Below are 14,730 nucleotides of genomic sequence, written 5' to 3'. Positions count from 1 at the left end.
GGACCCCATCTTTACATGGGAAAAACCAAGGGGAGCAGAGAATTGCCCAAGGTCACACAGCTGGCGAGCAGCACAGCTGGGACCCCGGTCCTTCTATGTCTGTTTTTTTTTTTTTTTTATAAATTTATTTATTTATTTTTGGCAGTGTTGGGTCGTCGTTTCTTGTGCGAGGGCTTTCTCTAGTTGCGGCGAGCGGGGTCCACTCTTCATCGCGGTGCGCGGTGCGCGGGCCTTTCACTGTCTCGGCCTCTCTTGTTGCGGAGCACAGGCTCCAGACGCGCATGCTCAGTAGTTGTGGCTCAACGGGCCAGTTGCTCCGCGGCATGTGGGATCTTCCCAGACCAGGGCTCGAAACCGTGTTCCCTGCATTGGCAGGGCAGGTTCTCAACCACTAGCGCCACCAGGGAAGCCTCTATGTCTGTTTTATAAGATGCAAAATTTCTTTTGATAGCGGGACCCAGCAGGATGACACCGGGAGAAAGAAAGACAGAACTCTGTAACTTATAGTGTGGCCACACGGTGTTGCACCCAGGCGCGGGGTACTGCAGGCTGGGGCAGCATGTGTGGCCTGTGGCTGGGGGTCAGCTGGACCACTGGGCTGTTCCTCACTGCCTGGTACCTGGCCGTGGGGCGGTTAGGGTGGGTGTACAGTGGCCTGGAGTGTGAGAGCTTTAAGGAAAGAGGTTGGGTGTGCACTTAAGTGGCTGCTCAAGAAGGGGAAATGACCATCTCTAGCCAAGCCTCAAAACCTGGTCAAGATAGTACAGTCAAAACTATATTCGCTGACAACAATGATTGCTTTTGTAATAAGAAAAAAAAAAACCCTCTAAAAGTAAAAAGATATACAAGCAAAACAAACAAACCTGTATTACAGCAGAGCTGGGACCTGAACCCAGGTCCTTCTATCCCCAACTCCCATTTCCCCCTGTGACCGGTCCCAGTATCCCCTTTTGGGATTCCTAGATCCGGACTAACTTAAAGGAAGACAAATCTAGTTAGTGGCACAAATTTGGGGAATTTAAAAACTCATTCTCATGCAGTCACCGAGACATATAGGGACAGGGTCCAGCCCCTCGCCACGTGCACATTATGGAAAATGCAAACATCTTACTATAAAAGTTTCCAAATGTTCACAACAGTAGAGCCTTGTGACAGATAACAGGAAACATATTGGTCTTCACCTGGTCCTGGCACAAATCTCCCCAAACTCTTGGAATTTCCTAAATGACCAGAGTCTTAAAGGTGTTTCTTGTCATATTAATGAGGTGACTTTTGCAAAGCCCCTCGGTTACCTAAGGAGGGGGCTGGTTGCCAGGAGAACCAACTTTGTGGTTAGAGGGTTCCAACTTTCAGTCCCACCCCCAGATGTCCGGGGAGGGGAGATGGGCTGGAGGTTGAATCAATGGCCAATGATTTAATCAATCAGGGTCACAGCAATCAGAAGCGTTGCTTCTGGTTTTGTTCGTCCTTTAGGGTCAGTCCTGTCAGTCCTGTAGGGTCTGCCCCATCCACTGGGGGTTGCAGCACTCATCAGGTGTTATATACCCCTAGTTGTGGTTCATCTGAGTCTGACGTTTGGTCATATTGGCCACAGGGCCTGGGGTCTGGGGTCCCTGGGGCTGGCCACGGATGAAACCTCCTGAGTGCATGTATGAGAACAGAGCCCCTAAGGGGCGCCCAGGGCAGGGACACCCAGGAGTGTCCACATGGGGTCAACTCCCTGTGACTTGGGGTGTTTTTGTGTGAGGATGAGGCCAAGCGGCTCACCATTCCTTGCACTGGTCTGGTTGGATCTCGGGGTGGGGGGGCAGCTGCCTGTCCCTCCCGGACGATCTGAGTGTGAGCGGGAGAGGAGCGCCCTGCTGTCTGCCCAGCCCAGGAGGCGCCCCCGGGGACTCGGAGCTCAGGATGGCCAGCCGGGGCTGGGGGGGGGGGGCACCTTCTGCTCTCACAGCGCCTATCGCACTCTGTACTGCTTTCCTGCAGCTGCTGCAACAATCACTGTCTTGTGGCTTAAAACAACCAGGAGGTTCCACGGGAGGACCCTTCCGGCGCCTTCCAGCTTCTGCGGGCTTCAGGTGTCCCTGGCCGTGGCCTCATCCCTGCGGTCTCTGCCTCCATCACGTGGCCTCTCTCTGTGTCTGTCCCTCTCCTCTATCTTATAAGGACACCAGACATTGGAGATGGGCCCTGCCTTCCAAATCCAGGACGGCCTCATCTCGAGATCCCTAACTTAGTCCCACCCTCAAAGACCCCTTCTCCAAACAGGGTCACCTTCACAGATTCTAGGGGTTAGGAGGTGGACACCTTTCCTGGGGCCACCATTTAGCGCCCAGCACTCAGCCTGTTGGCTTCTCCCCACTATTCTGGGGGTCCTTGGGGCCCAGAGGCTTTCTCTCTCCCCGAGTTCAGCAGCACTTCAGGAAGTGTTCGCTGTGTGAATGTCCCTGTCAACCCTAGGCTGGTCCTCCCCGTGAGGGAGGGTGGTCGGGTCACAGCCACACCTACAATCTTGGACGGCTTGGAGGGATTCTGATGGCGTCGGCCAAAACACAAGGCAGAAAACCCTGCAGCGCAGCTCAGGTGTTACCCGAACCTTGCCCCTCTCCTGCCAGGGCCTGACCCAGAGGCCAGTCCCCTGCTTCCGTGCGCTTCGGAACTCCAGATGCGCAGCAGCCGGTGGGTGAAGGACACAAGCCTCTGACGCTGTCCGTGGTCCTGACCACCTGAAGCGGCTCTGCCGTGGGGACAGCTGGCCACCAATCATCCCGACCCTGAGGAGAGCATGAGATGGGCCACAGCCACATAGTCACCCCAGGCTGTGGGTACTTGTCAGAGGGTCTCTGGGCAGGGTGGGATCCTGGCGCCCCTCGCCAGCATCTGGGCATCTGGGCCAGGTCAGTCTGGGAGGAGGGAGGTCAAGGCCAGCGGTCACCAGCTCCATGGGGGGGCTGTCCAGACTGCAAGGGCCAGGGCCACACGTGTGCACGTTCTGCTCTTTCTTCTGCTGATCATGACTGATGGCTATTCTTGTTTGCAAAAATCCTGGTAGGGTGACACCGTCCCACGTGCCCTGGGAGGAAGGCAGAGTAGCTCAGAAGCCGGGTTAGGGATCTCTGTCCCCCTGGCAACCAAGCCCAGCATGGAGAGAGCAGGGTCTTTGCTCTCTGAGGAGCAGGCCCAGAGCTGCATTCCCCAGCGTTGGCCCCAGACTCCTCGGACATGACTCTTTGGACATCTGGCTTCTGCCCCTGTCATGCTCAATCCAGTCCCTACTCACCTGCTATCTTTTGTTGCATAACAAATTACCCCCAAACTTAGGGGCTTAAAACAATACTGTTCATGCTCTCGAAGTGTCTGTGGGTCAGGAACCCAGGTGCTGGGACATCGGGCTCACATTCTCTCACGAGGTTGCTGTCAAGCTGTCGGCTGGGGCCGTGATCTCATCTGAGGGCTCAGCTGGGTGTGTGTGTGGGTCCACTTCCAAGCTCCCTTGGGTGGTTGTTCGCAGGCCTCGGTCCCTCTTTACAGGGTTGCCTTCGAACACAGCAGCCGGCTTCCCCCAGGGTGAGCAATCTGAGAGAGCGAGAGGCAGAGCCCGCATCAGAAGCCACGGTCTTAATAATCCAACCTCAGAAGTGACATCCTGTCACCTGTGCCACACTGTTTTCACTACAAGTGAGTCCAGCCATGCTCAAGGAGAGGGGATGATTCCCTGGCAGTCCGGTGGTTAAAACTCTGCGTTCTCACTGCCGAAGGCCCAGGTTTGATCCCTGGTTGCGGAACTAAGATCCCACAAGCTGTGCGGAGTGGCAAAAAAATAAAATAAAATAAAAAAGGGATGCACGAGGACAAGAATACCAGGGGGTCGCTGGGGGCTCTGAGAGCCTGCCCCACACACCACCTGTCCCAGATGTTGGGGTGGGCTGCCCTGCCTTAGGTCTGGCAGGGATCTTCCAAGTATCTGGACAGAACTTTGGATAGAACTAGAGATTCCTAGTCCAGGAGTAAGTTGGCTGTGATCAGCAGGGACCCTCTCCCCGCCACCCAAGTGCCACCCACATCCACCCTATACCTGCACAGGGAGTCAGAATCCAGCTGACCAAAAGGGATACAGGCTGGCCTCGTGGCAGGGCATCCAGGATATCTGCCCTGCCTCCAGTCCCATGGGGAGGCTGTGTGTTAACTCTGAAATGCATGTGTCAGTTCTGACAAGGATGACTGGCTATGGACTCTGCCCAGCCCCAAGCCTTGCCTGCCTCCAGAGCTTTTCGGACAAAATCCAGCCCTTTTCTCTGCTGTGGCCTGAGCCATCCCCACCACCTCCCCTCCCCTCCCCCCTCCCCCAACACTCCTGCTCGCTCTTACCTTGAAGCTTGCCAGCTCTCCTCCTCCACGCTCACCGGCTCCATCAGAGAGGCCTTGTCCACACCCCCAGGGCTCCCTCTTTACTGCTCATCCCATTCTGTAGCCCCTGTCAAGTTGCCCAGCTGTCCCCTGCTTGCCTTCCCTCTCGCTGGCACGCGCCTTGGGCCAGGTGCATGGTGAGCTCTCTCCCTGTGGGTCTCGTGTAACCCTCACACACTTCCACGTGGTTACTAGCAACACCCTCATTTTACAGACGAAGGAACTGAGGCTCACGGGGGTGGGGGGGTATGCAGCATACCTGAAGCCACACACCAGTGGGTGGTCCTGGGCTGTCTGCATAAATATTTGTTGGACGAATGAGGGCAGGACTGAAGGAACGACCCCAGCACTTGCAGGGTAGCTTTCGTTTACTCAGCACCCAGCAGAGACCGATTCCAGGCACAGGGGACAGCAGATGCAAAAGCACAGCACGACTGACGCCTGGTGGGACCGGAAGACGAGAGACAAAGCTGAGAAACTGGCCAGAGCAGGCAGCGGAGGACCTTGAATGCCCAGACCAGGATTTGGGACTCGCCCTCTTGAGTGTGGGCGTGGCTGAAGGCAGCAGTCCCTGGGGCTGCCGCTGCTGGTGGGGTCGTCACGGGAGGGCCCAAGGGCTGTGAACAGGGCCCTGTGCTAACACCTGCCACCCGTTACTCCCTCCCTCCCTCTCTGCGTCTTTGTGCCGTGTCCTTTCCTTTCGCAGTAAACGTTCTTCTTCCGAGAAATTCCAAGGGGATCTCAGCCAAGCAGAGGGGGAAGGGATCCTGCCCACGCCTGGGGAGGGGAGGTAGAGGTGGAGAGAGCGCCCGGGAACGGGTGGAGGGAGCCCGAGCCGGAGAGGGCTGGCGTGCGCTGGCGAGCAGGGCGCCGGCTGGTCAGGGTGGCCCAGGACGGCCCGGGACGGTGACCCGGCACTGGCCCTGAGCCCCAGACGCCTGAGGCCTTGAGTCTCCAGCCTCCCCCGCCCCCCCCCCGCGCGGCCCCCGCCCCGGCTCCGCCCCGCCCCTCGCGCGGGGTCCGTGTCTGCGGCTGCGTTCCCCGAAAGACAAGGCTGCACCCGGCTTCCCTTCCACAGGGAGACCGAAGGGCACCTCTCCCCGCGCCGCCCGCGCTTCCCGGAGCCCCGGAGTCGCGACACCCCAGGGATGTGAGTGCGCCCCCGACCTGAGGCCCGCGCTCCACGCATAGATCCGCGGTGAGAGCTGAGGCTCGCACGGGGAGACGAGGGGAGGAGGCTCCGCGCCGGGTTCCCAGTCCCCCCGCTCGGGGTGGGGTGGGGGCGAGGCGCCCGCCCTTCCCCCCATTGGCAGGTACTGTCCACTCGCATCTTGTCCTGCCCTTTCCTCTCCGGACGCACCTATCGCTCCCCAGGGATAAGACGCGCCTCCCGACCCACCCTCCTACCCACAGGTGCGGAGCGTGGGGTGCGGGCCTTTCGAGCTGTCACCCTGCCGGAGAGGGCAGACCTATTTTCCTCGGGGGGGGGGGGGGGGCGGGAATGCAGTGATGGTGGATGCTCTGGGGGATGGGCTGGGGGTGGGGCTTTGAGAGCTCCCGGACGACCCCTGGCCCTGGATTCCGGGGAGGAGGTTGCGTTAGGATGCCAGAGAAGGGGAGGGTCCTTCGAGCTGGGCCGGGACTTGGTCTCCTGATCGAGGCTTCTCCCTGCCAGGCCTGTGCCCCAGACGACCCCAGCCTGCAGACCCCACGCCTTCCTGAGGCCCGCCTGGAGCATGTTGCCTGCGGCCATGAAGGGCCTCGGCCTGGTGCTGCTGGCCGCTCTGCTGTGCTCTGGCCCCGGTGAGTCTGGGGGCGGCTGGCAGGGGTAGGCTGGGTCGCCTGAGAGCCTGTATGAGGCAGCTCCGGAGAGAACCAGGTGTGGGGCGGCCATTCTCTGACGATGCCAATCAGACACACACCCCCTCTGGAACCCAGCGACCCCAGCCCAGCGCTTGCCTGTGTGGCCCCTGCTGGCGCTGCCCCAGCTCCAGCCGCGCGGGTCTCTCCTGGCTCCTAAGGGCATGGGTCCTTTTCCTCCTGGGCCCTGGTCCAGCGGCTGCTCCCGGCTTAGTGCCGGCTTGCTTGTGTTCCATCTCTTCTCAGAGCCCCACCTGGACTCCCATCAAGTCCTGTTTGGTGTGTGAGGGGGTAGGAGTGTGCCGGAGGGCGCCATAGGTGTGATACTTGTGGCTATGTGTGCACGCACCGTGCGTGTGTGTGGGGCCTGGGGGGGGCATAGGGGTTTCCGGAGTCCCAGTGGTGGCACCCTCACCCCACCCTGCCCAAAGGCACACAGGTCATCCCAGCCTGTCCTCCGGGTGCTAGTTTGGCCTGGTCACTCCTGGTCAAGGAGTGCCGGCCTCCTACAGCTGCATGGTTCTCCTAGGACATGCAGCGAGGCAGGTGGGGAGGACGCAAGGGGCTGGCTGGCATGGACCCCTGTCCCTCTGGTCATCCTCCTCTCTGTGCCCTGCCCAGCTCATGGCCTGTGGTGCCAGGACTGCACGCTGACCACCAACTCCAGTCATTGCACCCCGAAGCAGTGCCAGCCGGCAGACACGGTGTGTGCCAGTGTCCGGATCACAGATCCCAGTAGCAGTAAGTCAGGCTCCAGCCTGGGGTAGGGAGGGGTCGGCGGTGTCATCAGAGTCCCTCTGGCCTCGGACGAGAGCATGGGTCTGGGGGCAGGGCACTGCCCTGCTGTGTGACAGTCAGCAGGTGCCTGACCCTCTCTGGCCCTTCTGTGGCCCTTTTCATGTAGCTGGGGACAGTGTGGGTGGATTGAAGCCTCAGTTCTGTTGTTCTGGGGTCCTGAACTGACCTGGAGGGTCCCCGGCTTGGGTCCTGGGCACCAGGCAGAAAAGGCCCTGTGGGGCTCGAATCCCAGGCTCCCTTCCCTCCTCCCCAGGCAGGAAGGATCATTCTGTGAACAAGATGTGTGCCTCGTCCTGTGACTTCGTGAAGCGGCACTTTTTCTCAGACTATCTGATGGGCTTCATTAACTCTGGGATCTTGAAAGTAGATGTGGACTGCTGTGAGAAGGATTTGTGCAACGGGGTGGCGCTGGCAGGGCGCAGCTCCTGGGCCCTGGCGGGGGGACTCCTGCTCGGCCTGGGGCCCACCCTCCTCTGGGCTGGGCCCTGAGGTCCCTTCCCTCCTGCAGAGCTTCTGAACTCGTCCCGCCAGACCTGAGCCTGTGGCTGCCCCTTCCCCAGCCTGGCCTGGCTGAAGCTGGGGGCAGCCTTGGCCTGTCCACAGTCTGTGGCCCCCGCCCCTCCCTGTCTCTCCACCAGCTCCAAGTCCCAGCCAGCAGGACATCTCCAGGAATCAGGCGTCCAGCAGGAGGCTGGGACCCCGGGCCTCGGAGGGGAAACCAGGCTGAGCCAGGCCCCGCCCGACAGCCTGGCTGTGAGGGCATCCTCTACAGAGAAGTTAAGTCACTTCTGAGTCCAGAGACCCGGGCCTGAGCCTGGGTGGGGATATTTTTTTGTGTGTGGGGGCTCCTCCTGGCAGAGAAAGGGCAGGGGACGGGGGCAGGGAGGGCAGCGTTCGTCCCCTGGGGGCTGTGGTGTGGAGCTGCCAGGGGACCGTGGGCCTGGTAAAGTTTGGGAACGGCCTGAGGGGCGGTGAGAGTTGAGATGAGCAAAGTCACAGGGTAGGCCTGAGGGCGAGGCCTTGCAGCGGTGTGTGCACACACCGGGGACGGGGCCGTGCCCAGACTCACACCCAGGCCCGCAGAGGGCACACTCCTCACCCACACCACGCTCTCACGTCGTCATGCGCTCGTGCCCACAGGTGCCCCCCACGCCCCCCCGACACGTTCGCGTCACAGCAGACCCTGAACCGGTGTGCCCCAGCGCGGGCGGGTCCACCCAGTGTGCGTGCGCACGGGAGCGTACAGACATGCCCGTGTGTAGGTCTCCAGAGCTCTCTCCCCGCTGGGTGGTGATCAGCCGCCCTGAGAGCTGCCGGGGCCCCTTCAGGCTCACGCGCGGACCTCGAGGGCCCAGACCCAGAAGCAGGCACACCCCCGCCTCCACCCTGCGCTGGGCGCCGCCGTGGGTAGGGTCTTGAAGGCCAGTCCCCTGCCCAGGGGATGGTATGGCACAGATGGCCTGGGTGCTTCCCGTGGGAGGAGGCTGACCGTGGAGGTCAACCTGAGGCCGCTGCTGCTTTCCTGGCCCTTCCTGCTCCAGCAGTGAGCCCTCAGTTAGCCCCTGCACCCCTGAGTCCAGCCCAGCCTCCACACCCACTGGCCACGAGGCTCATCTTGTGGCCTAGGCTCACCACGGGACGCTCGGCGGCCACTCCAGGCTTTCTCGGACAGTTCTTCTTCATCCCTCTGTGGCTGACCCAGCCCGAGGTCACTCCTGGGTCCTGGACTCCCTGGAATGAACGATACTTCCTCTCAGAGCTGGCCTTGGCATTCCTCCCTGGGCTCCTCTTCCGGAGTGATGGAGAGGGGTCTGGAGGTCCTGGGCGAGTGAACCAGTGGGGAGACTGGTATCAACTTCCTGCTGGTGGAAATGCCGAGGGACTGGTCGGAGGGTGGTCTCCCACTCTGTTTTAAGTTTGCTCTGCTGCTCTGCGATGTACCCCCCCGCCCCCCCAAACCTCAGTAAAGCGTGCTCTCCACAGTGTGAGTCTGCTGCTTTTGGACCGTGGGACCGGGTGCTGCTGGCGGATGACCTGGAAGACCCGTGCAGAGAACCTTGGGGATTCGGAGGAGGCCGGGAGCCAGGAGCTCGGGAGCAATGGGAGGCCTGGAGGTGTTGGGAGGATGTGGATGGGCCACCCCCAGGGGCATGGGGTTCAAAACCAACTTTTACGTCAGTCTTTGCTAAATTTGTTATTTGAGGGAAGTGTTTAAAACACAAAAGGCGTGAAGTTCTCCCAGATCTTTTTTTTTTTTTGCTGTACGCGGGCCTCTCAGTGTTGTGGCCTCTTCCGCTGCGGAGCAGAGGCTCCCGGACGCACAGGCTCAGCGGTCATGGCTCACGGGCCCAGCCGCTCCGCGGCATGTGGGATCTTCCCGGACCAGGCCCTGCACTGGCAGGCGGACTCTCAACCACTGCGCCACCAGGGAAGCCCTCTCCCAGGTCTTTTAAGATACACGATTAGGATTGGACGGAGGGGCTTACGGCAGTATGGCCCAGATAACGCGGCCTTGACACCTCAGCTCCCGTTTCGAAGCAGCCAGAGCTGAATGGTGCCCTGGCCTTCGCAAGCTGCTGCAGAAGGATCGAAGCCCACGGTCCGTGTGACGTGCTCGGCTCCTAGGCACACGCATAGCTCTGATAGGCCAGGGTGCCATGGCCTTCCTTTTCTGAACCATTCATCAGGGACACTTTCCTGGGTCAGGATGTCTAGACGGAACCTTTCAGTGTCAGCTGCTGAGTATCTTTTGGACCAGGACTCATTCAGCTTCCCCTTGTCAGTGGGCACGGAGGTGCCTTCAGTGGTTTTCATCAGCAGTCCTGCCGTGACCGTCCTGGTCCTCATATGGTTATGGGGTCAGGCAATTTTCTGTCACATCGATTCTGAGACAGGGGCAGCTGAGCCAGAGAGGACATAGATTTAACAATGAAATGGTGCTCAGAAAAGGCCGTGTTCGGGCTTCCCCTGGTGGCGCAGTGGTTAAGAATCCGCCTGCCAATGCAAGGGACACGGGTTCGAGCCCTGGTCCGGGAAGATCCCACATGCCGCGGAGCAACTAAGCCGTGCGCCACAGCTACCGAGCCCGCGCTACCGCAACAAGAGAAGCCCCCGCAATAAAAAACCTGCGCCCCGCAGTGAAGAGTAGCCCCCGCTCGCCGCAGCTAGAGAAAGCCCATGCAGCAACAAAGACCCAACGCAGAAAATAAATTAAAAAAAAAAAGGCCGTGTCAAGCTGCAGTCACACCAGCTCCATCCACATCACTCCCAGAGGGTGTTCTTCAGCTCTAGGACTTTTTGCCAGTCTGGCCGGTAGCACCTTACTCTGAGTGCTACTGAAGAGGTGATTAATGAGGTTAGATGTCCCAAGTGTTTGTCAGCCACTTGTGTTTCTTCTGTGATTGTCCGATGGCATCCTTAGCCCATCCTTCTATCGTGGCATTTGTCTTTCCTATGATTGGCAAGACCCCTTTGTGTGTTACGGAAACAGTCTTTCCCGTGGTGTATGTTTTGCAAATATTTCCTTGCGTCTTTGTTTTGGTGTGTCACCGTACATATGCATGTTCTCGAGTTTCATGTGGTCAAATCTAATTGTTCTTTTATGGTTTCTGGGTTTCAGGTCTTAGGAGAACGTCCTCCACCCTTATCTGAGGAAAACAGTTTCTGTATTTTCTTCTAATATTGTCACAGATTTGGCCACCACATTCAGCTATCCAGTCCACCTGGAGTTCATTATGTGGCAGAAGGCAGGGACCTCTTCCAAACACGTGGCCAGTTTTTCTCAATGCCATTTGTTAAACAACCCGTCTTTCCCTGGTGACTTAAGCACCACCTTGATAACAGGAGGCATTTCTACACATGTGTGTGTTTCAGGCCTGCTACCCTTGGGGACACCCTCCCTACTTTGGGTCTCACCCAGCTGCTTGACTCCAGCCAAGGTTTCAGCAGTTGATGAGGTGAGAGCCTCGTCTTGCTCTTCTTTCAATTTTTTAAAAAATTTATTTATTTATTTATTTTTGGCTGTGTCAGGCCTTTGTTGCTGCGTGCGGGCTTTCTCTAGCTGCGGTGAGCGGGGGCTACTCTTCGCTGCGGTGCACAGGCTTCTCATTGCAGTGGCGTCTCTTCTTGTGGAGCATGGGCTCTAGGCACACGGGCTTAAGTAGTTGCAGCACACAGGCTCAGTAGTTGTGGCGCACGGGCTTAGTTTGCTCTGCGGTATGTGGGATCCTCCAGGACCAGGGATCGAACCTGTGTCCCCTGCAATGGCAGGTGGATTCTCAACCACTGCGCCACCAGGGAAGCCCTGCTCTTCTTTTTAAAAGACTCTTGCCACTTCTCACAGCTTTTTCTTACCTATGAATTTTAGAACCCACTTGTCTAGTTCCAGAACAACACTCTCAGGGTTTTGACTGGACTTTCCACTCATTTGGGGACGAAGTTGGGGAAGGGAAGAGGTCTTCCCTGTTGGAAGTTCCCACTCAGAACCTCCATGGATCTCACCATTTGCTTGGTCCCTCCATCCAAGTTCATCATTTTCTTCGTGTGGGCTCTTGTATCTTTCTTGCTATATTTATTGCTAAGCAGTCTATAGTTTCTGTGGTGTCATAAGTGGGATTTGATCCCCTCCGCTTTTCATTCACGGTCATTTTTGGTGTGGTGAGCTCACATTTTCTTTGTGACGTTCGTTCCAGAAGTACCTGTCCCCACTGGGCCCCCATTTCAGTAGGATGATGAGGGAAGGGGTTGAGGGGTCCATAGGGGCTGTCAGATGGTTGGTCTCCATGTTTCCAAAATCCTCAACCCCTTGTGCCACGGGCTTCTCTGAGACAGATGTCAAGACGGAGCGAGTCTTAAGGAGAAGCCCTTCAAACACTTCCAGATGCGGTGTTGGAGGAAACTCCCGAAGGTGAAGAAGTGGTGCCCCTGGGCGGAGGGGCTTGGAAGGAGCGGAGGGTGGGGTGGGTCCCAGAGAGAAGCTCCTGAAGGGTGATGTCTCAGAGCGGGATGGGCGAGAGCGGCCGGCAGGTGGGCCACAGACAGCCCCACGCCTGCCATTTGGGCGAGTGCTGGGACTGAAGCCTGGAGACAAGGTGGGGGTGATTTGTGCAGCCGTGTGCCTCGGTGGGTACGTGAGGACCAGATGGGCTGAGGGGTATTGTAGCAGATGCATCCGCCACTCCTGACTGGACACAGCCCTGGGAAAGAAGACGTGGCCAAGACAGTTGGGTCTCCACCAACCTGGTAGAATGGATCTCAGGAGAGAAATCGTTACAGAAAGATTAATGTTATGCCCCTTGTTTTGCCTGAGGTTGGGGCTGTGTTCACACACTTGAGTGTATCAGCAAGAGCCCACCTGAGTCCGAAGGGCCTCAGAAGGGAACTCTGTTGGGAGGATGCGGGGAGCTACTCCTGGCGGCAGAGCTTGGGGGGCCGGGCATTGCCCCTCGCCCCCGTGGCGCTCTCTGGGGGTGTCGCCAGGATGCATCTCCCTGGCAGAACCAAAGTCATACAGCGACACCTAGAGGCCTGGAGGCTTCAGAGTGAGGTTTCTGAATCCCAGAAAAGTGGGGTTCACAATGCAGGGAACTATCAACTTGCTGTAGAGGGTGCTGGGATGGTTTGGGGGCAGCCACGTACAGCACTGCAACTAGAGCAGGGAAGGCTACTCATTTTCCAATGCGTATGTCCCTAAATTCTATTACCATCAGAATCCTTAAATTTTCAAGCCATACTATCAGATAATCTGCAAGTGAAGATCATTTTGACTGTGCTTTCCCAATATTCTTATTGCTTATTTAATTTTGCTTTCTATTGCTTTAGCTGGGACCTGCAAAGCATGGTTGAATAATGACAGTGACCCAGGGCCTCTGTGTTAATGGAAGGTCTTTCTTGTTGTACGTTGGATTGATGTTTGCTTTTGGATTTGAAAATCAGTCTTTATTCAGCTCAGATTCTTTTATTTATTTGTACTTCAATTAGATTTTTTTTATCAGGAATGGCTGATGAATTTGAAAGAAACACACTTCACCATCTGTTGATGGAACCACGTTCCCTCACGTAATTAGTAGTCAGTGCAGTGGGTTCTCTCGTCCCGTGCCCTGGTGGTGCTTGTGACACGAACAAACCCCAGTAGGTCACGGTGTAGTGTTCTCTTAAACCACTGCCAGATCGAAATCGCCAACACTTGCATCGTGTGACAGTTGCATCCGATTCAGGGTTGAGATTTGTCACTGGTTTGCCTTTGGACCTCTTTGTCGGAGGTAAGCTCAGGGTTTCGGCAGCCTCACAGAACACACAGGCCATTTCCCACCACCCACGCTCTGCAGCCGTCTGCTACTGGGGGTCTGTGGGGTTCATCTTCTCCAGCGCCCCCTCGCTGGAGCTGGGGGGCCTCTGGCGCTGGCCCAGGGGAGTTGCAGGATGGCCGCTGCTCTGAGCCCCTCCCTCACTCCCTGCCTGCTGGGCCTGTGCCTCTCAGAGCATCTGTCCATCTCCTCTGCACTTGCACCTGATAGCGGTCTTATTATGCCCGCTCCACACCTAGGAAGCAGACTTGGAAGAGGTAAGATGCTGACGTACCGAAACCTTCGCTGGATCCACAGGAAATGCCTGGATTCAGGTACCTACTTGCTGTGTGATTTGGGCCAAGTTCTGCTTCCCCTCTGAGCCTGTCTCTGTGTCTGTGAGGTGGGGACACACCCAGCTCACAGGGGGTTTGCACACGGAGGAGGGGCTGAGCCTAGGAGCCAGGCCTCTGGCCCTTTTTGTTCCAGCTGGCAGAATGCTAGTGGTGCAAGTGTGGGGACGTGGGAGGATGAGTACACCCCTCGGTTCCCTCCTTAGGGCTTGAGACTTCCCCGACCCCTCCCCTGTTCCGTCCAAGCCCCTTCCAGACTTCAGGGCTCTTAGGCAAGGCCCTCCTGGTACACCTTCCCTACGGCATCTCCCCCACCCTCCCTCCTGGCCTGTTCTCCCAGTCCCCTGAGGATGCCCCTGATCCGGTTTCAATCTCATCTCTCTCCCACCCTTCCTGCCCCCTGCCTGTGTCTCCTCCTCCTTCCTCGGGTCCCAGGGCACAGCTGGCAGTGCAGCCCTGCACACGGCACGTGTTGGTAACTGTTGGTGAATAGCGATGAGCTGGACAGAACCCCCAGCTCCCCCTGCTTCTTCATGCTCTACAGCAGAGACTTTTATGTGTGATGTTCCCAGGTACCTCTTACCTTCGCCCCACAGTGCAAAGGTCCAAAGGTCCTTGAGTTTTAGGTAGCTGGTGGAAGGAGAGTGGTAACTCCCCTCCCCCCCTCCCCCCAGGCAGGTAAGGAAGCGAAGTAGGTGCAGGAAACCCCTCTCCAACCTGTGAGCTTCCCAGGCCGTGGCTCTGGGCACCAGTTCTGAAACCCCAGAAGAATTCCTTCAGGTGAGGGTTCCAATGCGGACGCCCAGGCCCTGTGCACAGAAATCCCTATTCCAAGTGCCCCAGGAATGTGCACCACCAACCCCGCCACGATAAGGAGCTGGCACCCCCTGGGAGAGCTAAGACAGGAGCTGAGCGCTTTATGTGTTTATTTATTCCTTGCACTCCTTTTGGGAGCCAGGTGCTAGGCTCTAGGCCTTGGGGATAGAGCCGGAAGCAAGATGGCCCGGGCCTGCCTCTGCGGAGGGTGT

The 14,730-nt window shown here is 58.0% G+C and overlaps 1 protein-coding gene across 1 annotated transcript; it reads left to right on the top strand.

Annotated features, from left to right (window-relative positions):
- Window positions 1-5,453: 5,453 nt before the first annotated feature.
- LY6H (lymphocyte antigen 6 family member H) lies at window positions 5,454-7,858 on the top strand. The gene is made up of 4 exons (XM_032610342.1): window positions 5,454-5,605; window positions 6,083-6,210; window positions 6,889-7,008; window positions 7,319-7,858. The coding sequence occupies exons 2-4, from the start codon at window positions 6,144-6,146 to the stop codon at window positions 7,552-7,554; spliced, it is 423 nt and encodes a 140-aa protein (XP_032466233.1). The 5' UTR covers window positions 5,454-5,605; window positions 6,083-6,143; the 3' UTR covers window positions 7,555-7,858.
- Window positions 7,859-14,730: the final 6,872 nt, after the last annotated feature.

This window comes from Phocoena sinus, chromosome 17 (assembly GCF_008692025.1).
Source record: "Phocoena sinus isolate mPhoSin1 chromosome 17, mPhoSin1.pri, whole genome shotgun sequence".
Lineage (NCBI taxonomy): Eukaryota > Metazoa > Chordata > Mammalia > Artiodactyla > Phocoenidae > Phocoena > Phocoena sinus.
The sequence above is the reverse complement of the archived record's forward strand: the minus strand, read 5'-3'. Positions and strand labels throughout refer to the sequence as shown.

Bases quoted from the DNA above. Each gene is read 5' to 3' on its own strand.
- LY6H (XM_032610342.1), top strand. From the start codon at position 6,144: ATGTTGCCTGCGGCCATGAAGGGCCTCGGCCTGGTGCTGCTGGCCGCT. The intron at 6,211-6,888 runs GTGAGTCTGGGG...TGCCCTGCCCAG, and splicing joins TCTGCTGTGCTCTGGCCCCG to CTCATGGCCTGTGGTGCCAG. The intron at 7,009-7,318 runs GTAAGTCAGGCT...CCTCCTCCCCAG, and splicing joins GATCACAGATCCCAGTAGCA to GCAGGAAGGATCATTCTGTG.